At 44.3% G+C, this 23077-nt stretch overlaps 1 protein-coding gene across 10 annotated transcripts; it reads right to left on the reverse strand.

Annotated features, from left to right (window-relative positions):
• Window positions 1-286: 286 nt before the first annotated feature.
• usp2a (ubiquitin specific peptidase 2a) lies at window positions 287-23029 on the reverse strand. 10 transcript variants are annotated; one of them, XM_042062872.1, is made up of 14 exons: window positions 22828-23029; window positions 20827-20917; window positions 16657-17435; window positions 7064-7114; window positions 6439-6562; window positions 6191-6302; window positions 5840-5950; window positions 5464-5528; window positions 5253-5356; window positions 4874-4954; window positions 4428-4506; window positions 4091-4198; window positions 3874-3994; window positions 287-1803 (listed from the first exon to the last, which is right to left on the reverse strand). In XM_042062872.1, the coding sequence occupies exons 3-14, from the start codon at window positions 17389-17391 to the stop codon at window positions 1719-1721; spliced, it is 1776 nt and encodes a 591-aa protein (XP_041918806.1). In that variant the 5' UTR covers window positions 17392-17435; window positions 20827-20917; window positions 22828-23029; the 3' UTR covers window positions 287-1718. The 10 variants fall into 10 exon arrangements, with proteins under 10 accessions (XP_041918806.1, XP_041918807.1, XP_041918800.1 ...); XM_042062873.1 differs by having other exon boundaries at window positions 4874-4951; window positions 20823-20917; window positions 22828-23028; XM_042062866.1 differs by having other exon boundaries at window positions 20823-20917; window positions 22828-23028.
• Between the last annotated feature and the right edge of the window lie 48 nt (window positions 23030-23077).

The following is a 23077-nucleotide window of genomic DNA, read 5'->3' on the forward strand; positions in this document are numbered from 1 at the left end:
TACTGATTTCTGCTAGAGTTTTCAATAGCAAACACCTTCTGATATTAAACTAATTCTGATATTATAATCTTTCAAGATTTTCTTTCAAGAGGGGTCTAAAGGCATATCTGTTCAGCATGCACTTAGTTAAACATTTCTTATAAGTTATGGTTTTTGTATATATATATATTTGGATAAGCATCTGCCAAATCCCATAATCACAACTATAACCATAATCCTAACCAAGCTACACAGTCAGAGATGTCCCATGCTCCAGGTCTGATGTTTTATGAGGGAGACAAAGATGTTTATTTATATGTATAATTTTTATTAATGTTTTTGACTGCAACTGTTAAAAAGTGTGACATATCACATTATCAGCTGTAAGCATAAATACCCTTTCTTTTTAAAACCATTTAAATTAACTGAAAACAGTACGGGGTCATTTTCAGCACCACTGTATAGTACATTCTCTATATTGCATCATATATAAAAATATACAGATAGTGTTTTTTTTCTCCAAACATTCTATCCATGTTGTTCAATGGCATGAAATCAAGGACAACCCAGTCCATACTGTCAAGACTATTATTATTACGAATATTATTATTATTGTTTGGAAATGGATTGTCCTTTCATTCACAGCATTTCAGAAAGATCAGTAGCAGCCACACTGACAAGGAAAAGAAGAAGAAAAATAAAGAAAGGGGAAAAAAACACTTTACAAGGTGTCCTCCAAGCATCCACCTGACTCTGTACCATGTGATCTGTTCCCTCTTGCCCTCAAGAGAGTATATGGAGGAGAGATGGGCAAAATAGGAGCAAAAAAAGAAAAGGGAGGAGTGATGGGTCTTCTGGACAACATGCACATGTACAAGTGTCCACAAGAAAAGCAGATGTGGTAGTCAGGGGGAAAGGAGGATAAATACAGGAGTGTATACAAGAGAAAAACTGTCAGTCGTTTCATAACACCTGGAGAGAAGTCTGTTGCTTAGAGGGCACAACCTTTCCCTACTTCCATTAAGGAGCATGGTAACAGTTCCATCTTCCAGGAAGGGAGGGGGGTGGGGTGGGTACAAACACTTAAAAAAAAAAATCAACAACAACAACAAAAGATCCAAAAACAAAAAAAGTAAAATAAAATAAAATAAAACTTCAAAAGTGAAACAAGTCTTTAATATTGAGGCGATCTCGAACAAGAAGAAGGCGCAGTTGGGATGAGAGTTCTGTTGCAGTGCATAGAGGGGGGACTCTGAGAAGGAGCCTCCAGGGGGTTTACTGCCTGAAGATTACCCCGTGTGCTACCCTCACACACATACACACACACACACACATTCACAAACACACTCCCTCACACACACACACATACATACACAAATTCAACAGGCCACCAACAGCCTCCTCTGGTTACGCTACTCCCCAAAAAGCTGGGAGAGAGAGCAGGAGATCGAGAGAAGGGAGTAGATGCAGGTTCGTTTTATTCCTCAAGGTAGCCAGCAGAGGGAGCTCCAGCCTTCTCTGCAGGGGGTGGAAATAGCCTCTTGAGTGTGTTTGTGTGTGTGTGCATGTGTGTGTGTGTGTGTGCGTGTGTGTGTGCGTGTGTGCTTCTACACGTGATCTTGCGTGTCTGTTTCTGCTGTGTGTGTGTGTGTGTGTGTGTGTGTGTGTGATGTGCCCCAAGGGGCCAGGGTCCTGTGCTCCCGTTTCTGCTGCCGTCTCGGCCCCTCCCGTGAGCCCCTTCAGATGCGAGAGGACGAGGCCAGCTCGTAGAACAGCACGTAGCCATCACTGCTGCGTACTTGGCTGGAGGACATTGGCGTTACCCTATAAGAGAACAAATAGAGACAGAGCCAGAGAGAGAGAGAGGGGAGGGAGCGAGAGAGAGTGAGAGAGGGGAGGGAGTGAAAGTGATAGGGAAACAAAAACAGACCAGAGAACAGAGTAAGTAAATACATCTCAGATAATGTCCACAAAAACACCGGCAGCACTGCCAGCCTATTGTCATTATACTAAAATAGAGGAACTTAGAAAGTAATGCCTGCTAGCAACAACCAATCTTTAAAACTGTTCTCGGTTTCAAAAGAAAAATGGATGGGCTGGGACAATCACAGTAAAGCAGAAATATGTGTAGGATGTTGGACTGCAATCTAAATCTCCCTGGACTATGTCCTAGCACATCCAACCAGCAGCCCTGAAGCACAGCAAACCCAGCACATCATGAGGCGCTATTGGCTTGACGTGAATGGGCACTGTGGAGCGTCGGTGGGCGGCACAGATGGCCAAGAGAATTGTGGAGGCTTTGGGGAGGTGGTGAGTGGGAGAGAGGTGAGAGCAGCAGCAGTGGCAGAGAGAAAGAATCAAGAAAAAGAGAGAAGAGAGAAAGAGAGAGAGAGAGGGAGAGAGAGGGAGAGAGAGAGAGAGAGGGAGAGAGAGGGAGGCAACAAACTTTAAAGAACAACACTGACATGGGGTAACATGGCATAAGCTGCCATGGGATCTGGGAAACGAGTACTTTTAAGAATCCGTTTAAATCCTCTCTGGCGCATCCGACAGGTCAAAACGTGTTAACGTCATAGGTTACCACTATCCGATTCTCAGTTGAATCAATTATTTATTTGTGGTTATTCCTTATTCGTTGATGTCACAACACAGTGACATGGGAACAGTGTGTGAGATGGCAGACACGTTCCAGTGAGCAAAAGCCTGAGGAGCTCTTAAGTGTGGCTACATGGAAGCACACAGAGGAACGTGCAAAGTGGATAAAGGGCACGGAGAGTGCTCTCCTACTTAAATTAAGAAAGTGTATTTTTGGCGTTGCAAATAGTTAAAAGAGATACTGCGCCTATTTTAACCTCACAGGCTATGACTGCAGGTGAAAGGTCATTTGAAACATTTTTGCAAACAATCTTCTCAAGGAGGACATTCTGACGGCGAGGACACATTGCCTCTGTCACATTTGCGGAATGGCATTCATTGCGTACCTGCTGCGGCACAGTTCTGTGTGTGTGTTCACACTAGGAATGTCCCTGAAGTGGCACAGGTGCAGAACTGTTATTATCTTTCTATAAAGTTTGCCTTTGATAATGGTCATAAATCCACAATGAACAACATTAATGGGCTGAAATGAAGACCAGACTAGTGGTTTCCAGAAAGCAGGTACACAAATCATTTTGTTTGCCTTCAGTTGCCATAGAGAGAGAGAGAGAGAGAGAGAGAGAGAGAGAGAGAGCAGAGAAAAACACCAGTTCTTCACCTAATGTTCTGTTAACTTCTGTTAACATCTGTTAACTGTTATCAACAGAATGTAATAACCTACATGCAGGTTTTGCTACTTTATAGTGCACATGTAGCCTCCACATTCCCCTTTTAAACACAATTTATGACCATCAATGGTCTCTTCAATGTATTTATGGTCTTTTCAAAGTATTTCTGCATAGGACCACTCATAAATAAAAAATAGGTGCCCCGTCTATTTAGCTGGGATGTGGTTACAGCACGTTCAAGCCTTGCCTGAGACACGCATATGACAGAGGCAATGTGGCTGCTTTAACTGGTTACAATGGCCGCCGAAATTAACATCAACACGAGCAGTTCCGTGACATGATGCATGCAGTGTTCAAGCCTGACTGAATTCATGTAAAATTCTGTTAACGATTATTAAGTACTACTTCATGAAACACTTCAAAGAAGTTTGCATGTGTCCTGGGACGTGTGTTTAATTACTGTAAAATAGAACTGATAGAGTACAGTAGAATTTACTGCAAGTAATATATTATCAAAAGCCAATATTAGGTCCAAAGACAAAGGTGAGCCTTTTGTGAGCATGGACTTCCTGGTTAATCATTCTCAGGGGAGACCTGATGCAGGCAGAGATACAGAGTTTGAGGTTCTTACCTGGAGTCGTTGAATGTGTACCACTCTCCTGACGTGGGGTTGCGACAGTAGGCTGTGTAGTGGCCTCCCATGGTGGTGCCTGAATGATTAGACACTGCATACAGGTTGTAGACTGCATCAACTGAGGACAGAGGGAGATGGGTTAGAAATAGGAAAGATAACAATAACAATAAAAGTAAGGCGTTTTTAAAGTCCGTTATCTAGAGATAAAACTCACCACTGCTTCCAGAGGCAAACTCTCTAAGGTCCAGGTCCTTCAGTGGGAAGTTTACAAATGTGGATAGTTTGCTGGTTCTGACCCTGGCTTCAGAAAAACGCTTCAGATCTGGAGGAGGCAAACCAGTCAAGGCAAATGCATCTACAACAGAATACCCTGGAGCAAACCAGGAGACAAGCTCCATTACTCACATATTAGATCAGTTTAACTACTTGCAATGTAGTCAATGATAAGGATACAAGGATATAAGGATACAATGTAGTCAATGATAAAAATGTAGTCGTATGTTGTGAAAGTATAAACAGCACATTTAGTTATTCATATGCAGAAAGGATACGTAACACTAATATTTTAGGAAACTTCTGTACAGTGAACTTCTTTGTACATCTTCTTCTGGCCTTACACCTGTAGCAGGTCTAGAAATTCAACAAAAAAGAAGAAACAAATGAATTAGCCTGGTCCAATGAAGTTCAAAAGAACATTGACAAAACACTGAATTCCAGTAGAGTAGTTTGAAGGAACAAAATACACTCTATGAGTGATAACAGTGGCACTGCATGCAACTCTTTAATTTACAGAGCTAAAGTAAGTTGCTAGGCAACACAAAATACTTGTGTTGGTATCCCAGATGTGGGTGGAGAGCAAATAAAATCAAAATCTCAAATAACCATCTTCAAATTCAACATTCCCTCCTGTGGATTATTACTTTAAAAGCGTACATGTAGCTACAAGTGACAGAATGTAGAGTTACTATAACAGAACAAGCAAATAGGTCAGACTTACAGGCTTCTCATCTCCGTCCAACACATCTTCTTTTGTGAAGAGTCTCATGCAGTCCATCAGACTCACCTCTCCATAGCCCTTCTGGACAGAATCACAGGCACATATAGACACACATAAAACACACACACACACACACGTACATACAAGCAACCATACATACACGTACATACCAGTACGCAAACATACACATGAACAAACATAAAGCCCACATATAAACACAGCGACAGAGGAGAATCTGAGTCAGTTTTTTCTTTTCTTTCTCTCAATACTTTGATATTGAAGTCACAATACTCGCAGCATGTAAGTCCTTGGTGTGGTTGTGTGTGTGTGTGTGTGTGTGTGTGTGTATGTGTGTGTGTGTGTTAGCAGATGCACTGACCTTGGCGATGGGTAAGGAGAGGTCCCAGAAAGGGTCGAACACCGTGGAACAGTAGCCACACTCAGTGCATGTCAATGAGCTCTTTAGCTGGCCGACAAACACATCTGCCAAGCAGAGGCATACCTCCTTAGAATCATTACACACCCACAACACAGACCTCAGGGCAGTAGCAGACACCAGAGGGTAGAGAGGAAAAGTAACAGCCACTTACCTACGATTTTGCTGTCCTCTCGCTCAAGGTACTTGCTCCACATCTTCTTCCCTTTCTCTTCATCACTGTCAAGGAGGAGCACAGATGAACGTCAAGGGACTCACAAACACAATTAGATGGATAGCCACATACTCTCTCTCTCTTCTCTCTCTCTCACGCACACACACACACACACACACACACACACACACACACACACACACACACACACACACACACACACACACACACACACACACACACACGCCACCCTAAAGCTCAGTGGCTGCCTTGTGGCCTGGGCCACAGTAAACATTGACTTGGCCAGAGCTCAGGACAAAGGCTGGATAGGTTAATGAGCAGAGATGGAGGTGGGGGGGGGGGCAGGGACACTCACGGCAAATGGTCAAAGTCTTCCGTGCTGCCCCGCGGCCGCACCGTCACCCTGTTCACCTCGTTGTGCAGCCCGTCTAGCAAGAAGCGGAGGAACTCCTGGGCATCCTGCTGACTGAGAGCGGACAAACAACATTAGCATTTCAGGGCACATCTTTCACAAACAACATTAACTTTTTGACGGGAAGGGGGATTGTGAATCTCATTAAATTGGCCTAGTGAACATTGGCCTGACCCCTTAGTAATTGGTGCATGAAACTGTCAAACAATAGCCAAAGGCTTCTAACATACTGCATAGGGATTGAATCGGCAAATCAAAATCTAATCTAGCTTCATTAAGCATTAGTCAACTTACTTATAGCCCACAAATCGGGGCGCGTATCTCTGAATCTGAGTTTTAAACTCAGACGGGCTGACCGCCTCGCTACCTGAGGACGTCCACAGAGTCTGGATGAGCTTGGCAAATTCTGGGAAGGACAGAAGACAAGACATGACAACAGTCAGAGACCGCAAACACCCCCCCCCCCCCCACAGAAAGGGACAGGTTAATACTTTTGTGTGTGTTTCCAGGGTGATGTGTGAGACGAGTGTGTGTCGACTCACCCTCCATGAGAGCAGTGTTTGTGCGGTTGTTGTTGTTGAGGTCTCTGCGGTGGGAGTTGTGCAGACAGTAGTCACGCAGGTTCTGAGTGTTGCTAAGACACTGAAGGATGGAGTTCATAAAGCACTGTGGAGAGAGATGGGGAGACCGAGGTGAGAGTGACCCAACAGAGGCCGTGGCTAAAGGCCTAAGCAGCCTGCTACTGGCTCTGCCTCTTTATCAATAAACAGAGTTCTGTATCAATACAAAAACGGGAGCTTGGGTCTGGAGTGAAATAAACTGGGTGCTCCTGACTGGGTAACTGAGTAATGATTTATTTTTGGATCCTCCTCAGCCTGTTGCCTGGCAAAGCCATCCCCAGCTAAACGCATCCTGGGGTGGGAGATCGCATGACAAATAATCTTTGCATATGAAAATAGCTGATGGAATGTGTAAGCGATAGCACAACACCCCACTGCTGCTGATTTTGCTAACAGCCTGAGAAAGTGTGATTCAATGCAGGCTAGTGCACTTGATGCAGTATGGAGGAAGGTGCAAGTAGCCTACAACTAAAGGCTCATGATATTACAGAAGACATACTTTTCCGTATCTGGGTAGTGAATGAAGATCATACATGTCTCTACTTACTGTATTCCCCAGATTACGAAGCCCTACAAGGCCCTGGGCACTCTTGGAGTTCTAGTGTGGGAAAAAAGACAAAATATAAGAGTTAGTTCTAGCCAAAATGCATCTATCCATGACTAGAAACTCTCCAATATCAACTATTTCTTTTATATACACATATTAAATATATGAAATATATTGTATCACAAAACACAAAAATGATTCATTCTATGAAGTGTGTTCTTCTGATAATAATAATATGCAATAATAAGCATCAGTCATACATTCATTCATTTTAAAATATTCATCATAGTCTGATGAGTCGGCAGGTTCAACCAGAGCCATGTCTCTACTGTATGACTCATTTATAAACTCATTTATGTCTCTATGATTTATTTATAACATATGTACCAAATGTAGAAAACATTTTATAGACCAAACCCTTTTCCACTGTTGACCGCATTGACACTACAGGGTCATAACAGGTTAACTACCCCTCTTTGGGCAAACATGAGAGACTGGGTAGGTAGGCTGAGTCCGTGCTTGAACTCATGGTCAAAATGACTACAAACATGTGTAACTCCAGGAACTGTAATCTACCTACACAAACAAGCAAGCTGTGATTAGGCCTACGTCATTTTGACCCTCCAGTTAAGCCTGCTTCAGAATTGCACAAATTCAGACCGAGACTTTTAGACTACTGGAGAATTAGGCAACCCAGCTGACCATTCTGCTGCCAGGCTCTCCAAACCTTAAAATGCTGCGAAACGGTTCCAAAGAGAATGGCACAGCGCTCAGACAGACGAGCCTGTCACCTGACACCGTGTTGTTTTTCTGGGGTGATGTGCTGCCGCGTGCTGGAGAGAGGAAAGGCGATCCCGCTCTCTGCCGGTACTCAATCTGACAACGAGGTGACCCGGGCGCTCCGCAGCGGCCCTCACCTGGCTGCTGCGTGCACCCCTGGCGGGAGCGACGAGGACAGGGACGACTGGGTCCTCAGGGGGAAACGGAGCGCTGAGGTGATGGGTGGCCCCTTTCTAGCTTATCTAGTTATGTGAACAAAGCTGGGAATAGCTGTGGTATTTTACATTATGCAAAAAAAAATACCCACCATCTGTCCTTATCCACCAGAAACTAGTTTAATTAACTGTGGATTACCTAAAGCCGTCTCTCTCTGCATTCCATGGTCAAAATGAACCAAATGGGCTGAAAGCTGGCGGTGTGCGGAATGGTCAGTGCTTGTCACTCAAGTCCCCTTGTAAATCTGAGCCCATGCCTTTGTGTGATGAGGAGGCTCTGTGTCATACAGAGCCTCTGTCAGGAGGGCATGCTTGTCTCCTGGGATTTTCAAAAACAGGATGGCCGTCAGAATCGGCGGCACTCTGCTGAGTAATATCATCAGCGCCCAAAATAGCAGCCCCTCCGCTGGCACCAGCCGCTGAGATGACGGCCTCACGCACGTCACAGACGCCACAGCAGCGACGAGAAAAGACACCCAGCCAGTGCTGTCAGCTTCCAGCAGCCAGCTCCATTTCTGTGAGCCCCCCCCAACCCCCGAGCCCAAACCAAATCAACACGTTCGCACTCCGAAACAAGAAGCACCAGGCTTATTCCAAAAATGAGACAAGGTGGTTAGAACATTGTAACGGTGAAACACCACACAAAGCACACTTACGCATACACATGGCAAGCAGTAAATACAATCATGTGATGATGACTGTAATGTCTAAGTTGTTGTTTATAGAGGGGGTGCAGGTGAGGGAGAGGCTGTTCCAGGAGTTCATGAGCAAGCAGCTTGTGGAGTCTGCTAATGAGTGTGTGACTGACAAGCTACAACAAGCTCCAGGGCGGGTAGAGCTGGGCCAAACTGTTAATTACAACAGAACACCATGTCAGCTGGGTAGCAGTGCTTGTTTGTGATGTCTCAAGACTACGGTCTCTTAAAATCCCCTGTGCGCTCTACACCCATGTCTTTGTGTTATGAATTAGGCCGATAAACAGCTGGGATGCATTAACACACCAGGCCACACCAAATGGTTAAGCCCTAGTTTTACATAATGGTAATCTATTTTTCTACTCTTTTACCACACTGTTATAACAAGGTCTATTTCTATTGTGAAACAAACAGCAAGGGTGAAATGACCAAATCATAGTAGAGTACTCCATACAGTAAGCTCAAAGGAGCATGGTCTGTGAAGAATACTTGTGGATAAATAAGTAATTGTATGATTATGAGTTCACAGTGATGCTTATAAGATTTGATCTTTTAATGGCTTCGGAGCAAAAGCACAGCTGACTATCACGCTGGCTACAGAACCAAGAGGGAAAATACAAAGCTATGGAGTACTTTTAAGCACTTCCGAGAGAACATTTATTTTGCATTTAGGAGGTGTAGAGACTGTGTAAATAATGAAAGACAATGCCTATACTCAGGGCTTTTTGTTGAGACTTAATTAGAGCAGTAGCACGACTGCTCTGTAATCCTCCTGCCTCACTCTCTCCCTCTCTCGCCTCGTCGCCGGAAGTGGGTCACAGTGTTGAAGTCCCCGGCGGGAGTAGGTGAGCAGGGACTAATCCTGCTTTTATAACGGGCTCCCCGAGAGTAAGATGCGGACCGCAACTCCAGCCTTGATCAAAGGTAGCTGCCGGATTAAGTGCAGCAGCAACTTAGCAACTGCTGACCCTTCGCATGGGCTAAATACTTTGACCCATTTCGTCAAGTACCTTCCTATCCACATTCATGATCCTCAAGCAGTGAGTTCACCATGAATGGCCTAAACCACATGAATGGTGTTCAAAAAGCAGACTGAGCAGTTAAGCCTAACACTAAAGAATGAAGACGAGTTTTCATATCAGTCTAATGCTAGATTGGAGAGACTTTAATATCACATTAATAAAAGGAGTTTTTTTTTTTATACAGGTAACATCAGGGATGGGGCCTCGTCTTTGCACAGGTACTCAGGAGCTGAGCGAAGACAGAGTTAACCTTAGCCTGCTGTGATGCGCAAGGTGTCCAGCTCCACCTTGCTCCGTGGAACGCGGAATAATAATTAGCTGGCAGCGGTCTTGAATGAGCGCCGAAGAACACTCAGTTCTGACCTTCCTCACGCTGCTCGCAGCTCGAAAACAACAATTTGAAGCCCAGTGGCGTAGGCTGCGGCCCCCGCTGCTCCTGATGCCTCGCCCAGCCTCACATTCGCAGGGGAGCTGTCAAACCATCAACACACCCAGCTGGGGCAGGGCACAGATGCAGAGGTGGAGCAACAAGAGACCAGACAACAAAGTCTCGGAAAACAAGGACCAATCACCACTGGGCACTGCACTAGGATACATCACACAATAACATGCATGTTATGTTTGTCCTGATAAGCTGTTATAATTCAATAGGTGTAATAATTTACAAGTTATATTTGGATTTGTGCTCCTTTCACAATTATACAGGTAGATAATAGAAATGGCAGTGTGATGTGGCCCCTAGTCATTGAACACCTTCTTCCTTCAGCATGCAAACCATCCACTATGTAGGAGGTGAAGCAGGTGTGCAAGTGCATCCGTGTATGTGTGTGTGTGTGTGTGTGTGTGTGTTCGTGTGTGGATGCTTGGAGGAAGCAGCACATCTCCAGCCTCCATCAGCATTTCCACAGCGAGCCCGCTCTTGTTATATAACGCGGAGAGACAGCTGTGCAGCTCTTAGCACAGCGTGTGGCTAATGCCCGCAGCCTTTCATCTCTCCCTCTTCATTATCACAGCCAGCATCAGCTGCTCGAGTGGGCTCTGGGGCACTAAATGAGGGCCTATTATAACCCACACACATCAAAACATTTAGGCCTCTATGGCTCCCTAATGACAAAATTGCATGGCTATGTTATATTACCTGAGCTCAAACACTCACAATAGACATGGGCTGTGTTACTAGTTAGCTAATACATAACTGCTGATGATGACCCTATCCATTTTAGACTCTTTCAAACTGTCCACCACGATTCCTGAGAAGCCATAAACATTAAAACCACAGCACTGTGATGTGATACTTATGATATTCTAGAGAATGATTCTGTTTGTTGACATAGTTATATAAAATGCAACGCATGAGTGTGAGGCACAAGTGCGATTACAGGGAGTCAAATTAATTTATTGTTATATAACAGCTAGTGACCTAACAGTGAGCTGATCCTTTACAGCGGCTTAACGGGTGTACTGTGTACTGATCTCTGCTTCCGAGAGTGTCACCATCAGTGGAAAAGCGGATCGAGGTACTCAACATGTATTTTTTCCATACACAATTGCAATGTTTCCAGAGCAGAATAAAGCACATTTCGTCCAGTGCGGATATTTTATGTTTACAATACATTGCTCATTTAAACAATTCGCCCACACGGACTATGTTGAGTCCTTACCTTAGCTTGATTAATGAGAAGCCCCACAAAAGTGGACACTAACACCGAGCCGGAGACAGAGGAGCCTTTTCGCCGCATGTCTTGCTTCAGGAATGGAAAAGCGGTTGCTGGTGGATCCTCAGGAATGGTTACCGTGTATGACTGTCGCATGCTGAGAACGATGTCGGAGATGTGCGCTCCACGTGAAAAATAAACGCACCCAGTTACTTACGTATTATATGACACGAACTACTTTCCGTTATTCTCTGGGGCTGTCTCAAAATTTTACAAAATAAACAGACGAGCTTGTATGGCTGCTTTTAAACAGCAACGTTTTAAAAACCGACAAATCATAAAAGGCGACCTTACACATGACAAAAATATTATATTACCAATGTAAATCAAGTCACGTTTCTTTTCTCTAAATTATATTTCAAAAGCGAAAACTAATGCCGAAACATACTAGTTACACTGATATCTACATTCCCGTTTGACGTGAAGTTCGCCATGCGCATTGTCTCTTAGGCATTCGCGAATCTGACCTTAAATCCAGAAACACGCAAATCTGGTCATGTCTTTTTACTGTTTAGCTCACGCCCACAACAGCTTAGTAAAGACGTCAGGCGCTGCCTCCATGCTTTACGACGTCACCCACCTCAACATGTTACATGAATCTACCCTTTTTAATGCATGAATGCACTTAAACGGCATTTGATTTATATTTTCTGTGACGAACACGATGCAGAGGATGTAGAGCGACATACAAACGACTGCTCCGGGAAAGGGTTTATCCCATGGATCAACGGAATCCATTGCTTTAGATGATGATGATGCCTTATAAAAAATCTAATTAATAAACACAACAAAATGCCTAATAATGTGCATTTCTGAACACATTTCTTTCAGTTATTCTGGAACTGTTAATTCTATTGTATTTCACATGTATCTAGTACAGTACAAAAATAGCCCTGGACTGAGAGGTTTGATCATTTAAGACTCTTGTGCACGGTGAGAGTGATAAAAAGTGGGCCAGTGTGTCTAATCTGGTCTGGTGTGGCTGTAGCCTTCAGGTATACTAAGCAGCTCTTTTCACGGCAACAATACTAGCACAGGATTAGAAAGTACCTTCAGCGTAACTTAGTGATTGAGACGTGATTACATGTATAAACCAGAGAGGGTGGGGGACGCGACACACAATGCACTTCACCTGTATTTGGCCAGACAATTCTGACACAATTCATGGACCAGCCGCCCGCATATAACCACAAGGTGAGCTATATAGACGATCTTTTCAGGAAACAGGTACCGCCAAGTCAGATATGTCTCAACATGGAGGCAGTGGGCTGGGTGGTCACTCAGCCAGCTTCTCTTTGATAAAGGATTCAACACCTGAGAGTGTTGTGTGTAAATATGTCAGCTATAGGCCTACCTGTTTTGTAACCCACAATAATACCTATCTTGGTCACTGGGTCAAATCATGAAGTAACTGATATAGCACAAAGTGATTGTTGTCTGACACCGTCGATTGTTGTCTCCACTTCATTCAGGTTATTCAGTTATTGTATCAGTGGAAGAACTACTAGAATATCTTCAAATTAATTGTTCTGGCCATCAAGGGAAATCCACATTCAATGGTGCAAGGAATTTAATGTCTTCCCAGTGTGTATAACTAAAATTAAAGACAAAGTATTCTTATTGTCATTCAGACTGGTTTGGACAGGTTATTACATTTGAACCAGTTGAAGCTCAGCTCTGCTCATAATTTTCCTTTTAATCTGTTTAGCTACACTGCCATGATGGGAAAAGTCTTTAATGGCGTTCTTTAATGACATCTTCTAATTTTGAAAATGTCCACGACAACAAACAAGGCTGCTGAATGTGATACTAATTTTGTTCCATTTGTGAAGAATGCTAAGAATAAGGAGGCTAACTTTAGCTTCATCCTGCAGAGAGTACACATAAGCCTGCTTCCCAAATACAGAACCCAGTTGGCCTGATTGGAAAAGTTGATTTGTTTACCAGCCTGCTTGCCTTTTGCTCCTAACTTTGATTGCTAAAGAATCTGTTTTGGTGGTCAAAATGGCTGATGCAAAACAGCGACTCATATCTGAAATCCTTCCACCTATTGACATTTCTGTTTACCAGCCTTCAAACAGCATATTACCCTCGGACCGTGCATGCCGGCAAAGTATTACACTACACAATGCTGTGACATAAACTTCAGCAGTCAGCTGTGCTCTGTCACCAGACCATGATGAGTGATCCTCATGCTGGTAGACAGTCAGAGGAACAGGCTTCTCTCATGGGCACCTCATAAGGAGGCCTCTCCTCTTCTGGGAAAACATGTCTCCAGCGTAGGCGACTGCGCCCCGGGTTGGGTGCACGAGGCCGGTGGGACAGAGAGGAACCGCTGAGGTGTAAATGAGAGAGCAGCGTGTTCCAGCCAGTCTTGTGACCCCGGCCTGTGTACACAACAAACGGCTCAGGAACAGATTCCATCACCACCCAGTACATGTGCATCTGGGTGTTGTTTGTGTGTGTGTGTTAGTGTGTGTGTGCTTAAACGTCTGTGTGTGTGTGTGTGTGTGTGTGTGTGTGTGTGTGTGTGTGTGTGTGTGTGTGCGCGCACGCTTTAGTGAAAGGAAGAAAGTGACTGTCTATGTGGAAGAGTCTATGTGGAAGAGCTGGAGTGAAGGAAGAACACGGTGAGCCTGAGGGTGGAAAAGTACAGAGCAATGCACTCAAATCAAAGAGAAGACAGCGCAGAGTGCAGAGAGGGGTGCAGGGAGCAGATGCTTTCTGTAGCAATTGATCATAAGGCCTCTGATGTGGCAAATGTTTAACTTCCCATCAGGTCAAAGCCTGCTGCACATTACCCTGACAGAAGCAGATTCACCCTGAACCTTTGGCATGGTGCTACAACAGCTATAAAAAAAACTATTGATTACCATATTTGTAGTCTTAAAATCGATTCACATGAAGTATTTCTAATTTCAATCGAAAAATGTATATTTTCAGACACCTACAACACCTGTGAAAGTGTTTGAAAACACAACACATTGTTTTCAGATTCTAAATGATAAAATACCCGAGTTTGCCACAAGAACCTAAACAATCGTGCAGATACAAGGACACAACATGCTGTTCTACACCGGACATTCCTGAGGCTGATACAAGGGCTGCCATTCAGCCGGTGTCCTGCAGCCAAAAGCATAAAACGTCTGGGCAGGATAGAATGTTCTGTCATCATGTTACAATTTAAGTGCCAACATCAAAGAGTGTGTTGGTTTCCATGCCAACGGGAGCTGGGTTGCCCGGTACTGGTGGCTTTTTTACGCAGGCCCAGTTCAGGCTGAGGGGAGATGAATGCCACCTCTCTCCACACACAAATTACATTTTCACACATTTTTCACATTACATTCAGTGTGTAAATGTTGTGATAGTATCATATTAGGTTTAATAGGGAGTCACTATACCACGTAGGAGAACAGAAACATCCTGAGAGGCAATAATCCTGAACATGAGGAGAACAAAGCATGTGAACACACACACACACACTCACACACGAACGCACACACAACACACACACAAAAATACTTTGCTTTAGATAAAAACTCCACAAGAAAAGCACCAGCTAATTCAATAAGCAATGAAATGACACCGTTTCAGCCAGACATGGAGGCTGGGAGAATTAATATGGCTGAGAAACTGTGTTAATGCGGTTATGCTGACCCAGCCCGAGATACTGCCAACAGTCACAGATCATCAGTCTGGGCAAAGACCCACTTGAGCTGTTTTGGGCTGTTGTGGCAATGTTTTGGAACTCCCAAATAAGACGACCAGCGGCTCGTAATGACGTTGAAATTATCCGGCGTGCCCAGAATAACAACACCCTCCGCAGCACAACACTCCGTGGCTCTACTCCCCTCGCCGCTCAGCTCAGTGCACAAATCTGGTGCTTGATCAAGTTACATTCTGTTCAACGTCAGTCACCTCAGCCCAATTAATAGTGGAGCTAGCGGCAGTGAGAGGCCAAAACCTCTTTCCTGCTCTAATGACAACAGCTTTTTGACAGTCTGACCAGATTTCCTCATTCTACGGAGTCATGCTGAGTGCACCTACCTGGCATTCTAAAAGAAGAATGAAAGAAAGAAGAACGAGAACAAGAGCAAGAACACACAGAGTGCACGTGTGCACAATAGCAGAGTCTCCACCATGAAACACACTTGGCTGTCTATGCAGGCCACTCACATGCTGCCCAGCATGGAGGATGAACAGAAACTTCCTGTCAATCAATGTTCCTTCCAGCCACATGTTTAAGTGGATGGCTAGACAGCTATTAAATTAAGCAAATGTCACAAAATGTCACTTGGCCTCCTGACAGTGCCTTTTAATCTACCACTAACTACTGCACTCAGCAGTAGCACCCTGTATACCGTGAGTCCATGTGACCCTGTGAACAAGAAAGAACATCGACCAACCCAGTCGTAGTTTGCCTATTATTAGTACCAACAGACTGACTTAAGTCGCCAATATTCACCTGACACCATCTTAGACCATCTTAGACCATCTTACACATCTCATGAGCCAGTTACAACAACAGACTATGACTATGATAGATACTACGATTGAATACATAAGCAACACAAAAACAACACCTGATAAAGATTCAATCACATTCACATTTTAAGGCTGTTTTTGTTCATTTATTACAAACTTGTTGCCATCATTTTGATTCTTCATTTTGTTTTGTTTGTGCTCGGCTTTCTCAATTAGCTTACTTCAATTAGCTGCAGTTAAGGCAGACTAATATGTCCACTGTTTATACAGATTTTCTTGTATGAACACAAGGCTAGGCTATGCTTTACAATTCCACATGGTTTATGGGACTGCTGGATAAGGGATATCAATGAAGTAATCATTTATCAGCCCACCCTGTAGGACAGTTCTGATAACAGCTCACTACCACTCCTCTACTGTTGACATTCATGTGCGTGTTAAAGCTTGAACAGCAGGTGCTGTGTCAGTAATCATCAGTTTGCTATTTATATTTGCTATCCTCTTATCATTATGATAGAAGGTCAGCTGATACCAAGACACTCACTGAGGGGAAAAATCACACTACGGAGGCACAACCTGTGCCCACTGGTCTATAGTGCCCTCTAAAGGTCATAAAAGAGACCTGCAGCTATCCGTTCCTCAGCAGAAACAAAGCAAAGTTCCTAAGCAAATTTGTCTTACCGTGGAGTCACGTGATGGAGAGCTGGAGCGGCCACTGGAGCTCCTCTCCCAGGAGGAGGTGAAGCGGCCACTGCTGCTCTTAAGGCCGCTGCTGCTGCTGCTACTACTGATGGCGTCCTGCGTGGAGCTGCGTGACAGCCCGTAGCTGGAGCGGGCGCTGGTGCTGCTGGTGCCATAGGAGTCAGCCGCCTCGCTGCCCCGGCTGCGGTAGGCCTGCCTGAGGCTGCTGCTGCTGGACGAGGACTCGCTCAGGCCCAGCAGGGAGAGGTCGCGCGACAGGTCGCTCTGGCTCACCGACCTGCGCCGGCTGAGCGAGATGCCCGAGGAGGAGGCGGCGGTGGACGAGGCGCTGGCCACAGGCGGCGAGGTGGAGAGGTAGCTGGACTGCGTGGGGGACGAGTAGCTGTAGCTGGAGTAACCGGCGCCGCCGCTCAGGCCCGAGCTGCCATAGGTCTTGACGGGCGTGCGGCTAAGGCTCTCGCTGCGGCGGCCCCCCAGCAGGTCGGTGCGCGGGATCGGCCGGCCCCTGTCGGGCTCGGACGAGCTGCTGTAGTTGCGCGTTCGGCTGGAACTCAGGTAGTTGGACGAGCTGTAGCCGGACGAGGAGCTCTTGTAGGGCAGCTTGTCTCGCTCGCTGTACGAGCTCAGGCTGGGCATCAGGGAGGAGCCATATGAGCTGTAGTGACTGGTATAGGAGGTGCCATAGCGCTTAGCCGTGGAGGACACACGAGACATGCTGGGGACTCAGCCACTGGCCTCGCAGTAGCAGACTGCATCGACTGCAACAGAGAAATCAACAACAAACACAGGCTGTTAGATGAGTCCTTGCAACAGATGGCAACTTTACCAATTCACACATGTTAAAAACTGGATACATTCCAAAATTATTCCAAACCTACCAAAAGAATTGTAGGCCTGGCCTGGCAATTCTTATAACAATATAACAGTTATACCAATATAGTAAGGGATCTAATGTAGTATTGATCTAGACTCGAGGGAGCATCATGTTTCTGAAACAAAATAATAATATGCCTAAAATCTTCAATATATCTGTCAATATTTATTCTACAACTGTCCAGTTTGACTGTTTTATCCCTACTCTGCTATTGAGCCTGCTATAACACAACTGTGATAACAGTAGCACAGGCATATTTGTTCAGCTATTTATCTGGCCAGCAAGTCCCCGCAGAGGAACTGGATGTTAAGGTGGCACAGCCTGTTCTCGCAGAGAGACAGGGTCTTGTTCACAAGGCAGTGCAGCATCTGAATAAATAAAAGTATCTGGTGTTGTTGATCCGTGTTAGGTTCAGCTGAAAGGCTCCTATTTCTTTAATCTCTCTCTCTCTCTCTCTCTCTCAGTCTCTCATTCACTCACTCACCTCCCCTCCCTCATTCTCTCCCTCTCCCACTCTATTATTCTCTCTCTCTCTCTCTCTCTCTCTCTCTCTCTCTCATACTCTCTCGTTCATACTCTCTCCCTCTCATACTCTCTCTCCCTGCCGTGCCTCATTTCAGACCACAGAGACATCAATAATTCAACACATAGATCTGGAGTAGGCAGCATGCTGGAGGCAGTCCAAAGCACACGGCTCCATTGCGTCGCTGCTGCTCTGGCCCAACGGCAGGCAAGTCTAAGGCCTGGAGCCCCACTAAGCATTCACAGCAAAGCCTTTGCACACGCACGCACGCACGCACACACTCACACACTCACACACACACACACACACACACACACACACAACACCATCTTGGATTCTGTCCTAAATTCTGAGGCAAACAACAGCTTTAAGCACCAATATCAATGCGTCCCGTATCCACAGTATTTAGGGAGCACTACTTTCACTCATACCTATGCTGTTGAGTCCTGCATGCTTAGAAGACCTACAGTACGATCAAGCCACCACAAACATGGACATCTGGAGAAGAGCCTACAAGTGAAGTACAGACCACCCACTTCAACATATGATAACACGAAAAACATGGTTCATATGGAGTTTAATACTAAACAGTAGGGAGCACTAGTCACAGGATGACTAAAAAAACTTCCCTTGTGAACCAGGGCAGTGCAGTACACACTGGCTTGCTTGCTGGCCCACTGAAACAGAAGGTCAAGTAAGGATAATCTGTCAAAGTTCTATTTTTCTTAAAAATCCAGTGTCTTTTGGGGGGAAACAGTCAGCAATCAAATAGCCTCAAGTCTGGCTTAGTCTTGGCACATAAAGAACTGACACATCAGTTTTGCCAAATGTGATCTCATGTCTTAATGCCAACTACGATCACAGAACATTCTGAGGGATTCTTCCACCTCAGTACTTTACATTTGAGACGCTGTAGAGACACACAGAGACAGCAGTCAGTACAGGCATGTTGGCTTGGCTTTGTCGAAGACTGAGTGGCCTGTTTGTGGCTGCCAAACACTTAAGCGAGGTTGGGACGAGGCGCAACGTGAGGATGGGGTGCTGCACATCGGCAGCGCCATAACACTGGTGACAGTGCCCTGAAGACTGTTTGCTCAGCATGAGGTTTCCGTGGAGGCCGGCGAGAGAGGTGAAGCCATGCGGCGGGGGACTGAGGCATCCGTGCGGTCAGCCGAGGCTGACTCAGGCTTGTGGCCGCACCTCTGGCCGCGCTCTAACCAGCACCAGACATCTGGCGTACTCAGACAGAGGGCTTGCTGTCTGTGACAGGCACACACACACACACACAAATGGGGCTCCTGCTCTTGCTACCCCGTGGCAAAACTTCTCCGCACGATACCGTGGCGACTATCACTGCAGAGTCCATAAATAAACTCCTTCAGCACTTTGGCACTTGACCTGTCTACGCCACAACCAGTTCCAACACCTTCATTTGAGACATCTACAAGTGTCATTATGATAAAAGAATGATCAGCCTGTATGTATAGGCAAAAATAATGTTTCATGTGAAGAGTCGACACTTGCGTAAGAATACTTTGCCAGTTTTGTCTACTGGGCACAATTCTGAATATGTCTTCTGCTTTCCACACTGGGAGACTAAGGCACAGCTATATTTACCCTGAAATGTGAGCAGATAAGAGCACAGGGCCTGTGAGGGTTGGGCTGACGCCTAGGCCTCCCACCCTCACCAGTCTGTCAGTAGCCCTGTTCAAAAAACTCACTTTAATAACCACATAGAGCCCCCACATCTAATAACGTTACCATGAGCACATTTTGCTCTAATCCACAGCAACAGGCACAGGTGGCGAGGCAGTATGCTGGTTCATTTTCAAGACTTTTAAAACCATTTTGTATCTACGGTAGTTTCGCAGCTGTATCAGAATTAACAATAATAATAATAATAATAATAATAACAAATCTTATTTTATAGCACTTTTCAACCAGTGAGCACAAGAAAAATCACAAAGAGGGCAGGAAATGGAGTAGAACCTGCAATCCTATGCATCCATGTTACACTGTTCCTGAGGTGAAAATTCAATTAAAAATCACTGTAGGGTAGAGATGTTTCACAAGCATTATACTTCTTTCCTCTAAACCGAGGTATTATTTATACCAGAGTATGGGCAAATGCCAAAACAACAAACATTGCCTAAGTTCCGCTTTCCCAATCCAATAGCAATGTGTAATGAGTAGGATCAAAACAAGCAATTTCACTTGCGTCACATAATGACATCACCTAACAGAAGCACTGTATGGCAAAGCTAGCGCTGAGCTAACTGTGTTCCCAGTCCAAAACTGATAGTATGGGTAAAAGTGTGCAGCTTACAGAATGTAAACACAGACAGAAAGTAGGCCTGCAACAATGAATCGATAAGTTATCAACTATTAAATGAATAATGTACTATTTTCGATTAATCGGTTAATCGCTTTGGGTCATTTGTCAAGGAAAATGCCTCAAACTTTGTTGTGTGCAGCTTCTTAAACTTTAATATTTTCTGCTTTACTTACTCGTCTTTGACAGTAACCTAAGTATATTTAGTGTGTGGACAAAAACAAAGCATTTATGGACAAAATCTTGTGTTTTGGGAAAACAAACAGTTTTTCACAATGTTTTTTTTTACATTTTACTGATTAATCAACTACCGGTAATTAATTAAACGAGAAAATAATCAACAGATTTATTGGCAATGAAAATGATTGTTATTTACAGCCATAATAGCAAGTGTGTTGTGTTGACTGCTCAGGTACCTGCCGTAAGTGAAGACAGCTTCTCAGTCCCAGCAGAGAGCAGAGGAGAGAGGGCAGCTCATTGTAGTGCACTTACATTCAACTAAAGCTCAAACCTGCAGAGAACAAGACACAAAATCAGCATGATGATCAACATTCAGACTCACAGACACTGAAACAATTTTCGGATTCAGGGGTCTTTTTCACAAGACAAAGTTCAGCAGGACAGTTATTATAATAATAAATAGCATTTGGTTCTTCCTCATTTTTCTGTCAATAGCCCACGTATACCCCTTTTCATTGATTTATTACAGCCACTTCTTAATATAAGGTTATTAGCAAAAAAGCTTTAAACTTGAAGTTAAAGTTGTAGCTTAGGCTACTCTTTAATAACAAAAAAAGAAAAGTAGGCCTTACTTCTAAAAACGTTTTTAAAAGAATAAACTGAAAGGATAGGCCTATTTTTTCACTTTTACAATTTTCATCACCACCTGTCCCTTAAGAGTGTTTCCTCCAAATCAGTGTACTGATCATGAATCACTGCAAAGTCCTAAATTACACGTCACAGTAAGACTTTCAGAACAGGATACACGTGGCATCAAAACAGTATGGGTCAGTCATTATGGAAAAATCCTCAGATAAACAATCCATCATGCCACTGTTAATGAACATTACAAGTTGGCTCTGACCACAAGCGCAGATATACCATAGCCTATGTAATCCCTTATTTGGTAAGGCTTGGTACCTTTGAAACGGTATACAGTGCAGACAAATGGATGTGCCAGAGCAACAACAAGCAGGTAAAAACGGTACAACTGGCTCACCAGTGTTCTGTATTCTGTGGACAAGCGTGCTGTATGGAGGCTGTGGCCCTAGAGTGAGTGGACCAGGGAGGGATTGTATGCGCACAGCCATCCAGAATACCAAAGATCATATTACAAGGCTGGTAAATATAGCAATTGCCTATGACCTCTGTGGGTAACACTACACTCACTGGCATTCCAACCTACGCTCTTAAAGGACTAGACAGCATGAGGCTTTTTATGGGCAGAGCGATGTGCAGCACTGGCAGTGTCATTTATGTTCAATTTTCAATGGAGCAGTGTTGAACGGCCAATGGCATTAATGTAGGATAAACTGTAATCTTACTGTTTTAAAACACATACTTAGCTCCCCATACCTTCATAGTAGCAACTACTCAAATGGACTAATACGCTATTAAGATAACTTTAATTTAGTCACTAACGTTATGAGCCAAACTTTTTTTTTGACATGGGAAATACAGAAACTGCAGTTGGTAAGATGTTACCGTTAACATTACCAGTGACGTTTAATTTAGGAGTTAAGTTTGGATGAAGGCTTAGTTGGCAGTGATAGTCGAGTTGAAGCAAGACTCTAACTTGTCAAACCCCAATGAACATGCATTTGACATGACATAATGTTTTAACTCTATCATAATAGCAAAAACTGATTTCAGTAGCAAAGCAGATTAGCTATACTGGCTAACTATACTCACCCAATGTTAGCTAGCTCGGTTTTCTTTTTTTCATTAGCTGACGCGCTAAGAACCCGTTATCTATTTCGTAGTCTAGCTAGTTTCAGGACCGCGGGTAGAAATTCGCGGTAACGTCACATCAGGCACAATATTGTGGATATTAGTTTAAAACCTTAGCTAACATTAATTTACAACACTGGCGTTTGTTCGTTACTGGAGTTAGCCGCCTAGGAAACGGTAACTAAAACGTAGGGTGGGAGTACTGCTGAGTTAGATAACTTGCCATCTAATAGAAATTCATGACTGCTGACAGTCAACGGTGGTATGCAAGTGAGAACCAGCACCAGCTAGCTCGCTACAGGTCAGAACAATGACGACAAAAGCGAAAGCTGTCTGTTTTCATTCACAAATAATTTGTTTCTTTTAGCCAACTATTCGACAACTTCAGACTTTTCGAAATTTCATCCACAATTTCCACTGTAATATTACCTTCCTATGATAGCTTCAGTTAGCAACCGGCTAGCAACCTACCCTTCACAGTGAGATGTCATCCTGTTCTCTTCTTGCAGGGAGATGTCACAATCCAACCGATTAACCAAATAAGGGTATTCACTATGATGCAAACAGCTTAATTTACAGATAGAAGCTTTATTCTACTAATTTTTGCTGTGTTTGTCCTTGTAGTAACCAACGTTACATTCCACACTGTAACTAAATGACGGATCTCTTTAAATGTGACGTAACTTTGCCAATTCCTTGGGATGATTGGTTTACGCTTGGC

The sequence above is a fragment of the Alosa sapidissima genome, chromosome 15 (assembly GCF_018492685.1).
Source record: "Alosa sapidissima isolate fAloSap1 chromosome 15, fAloSap1.pri, whole genome shotgun sequence".
In the NCBI taxonomy this organism is placed as follows: Eukaryota; Metazoa; Chordata; class Actinopteri; order Clupeiformes; family Clupeidae; genus Alosa; species Alosa sapidissima.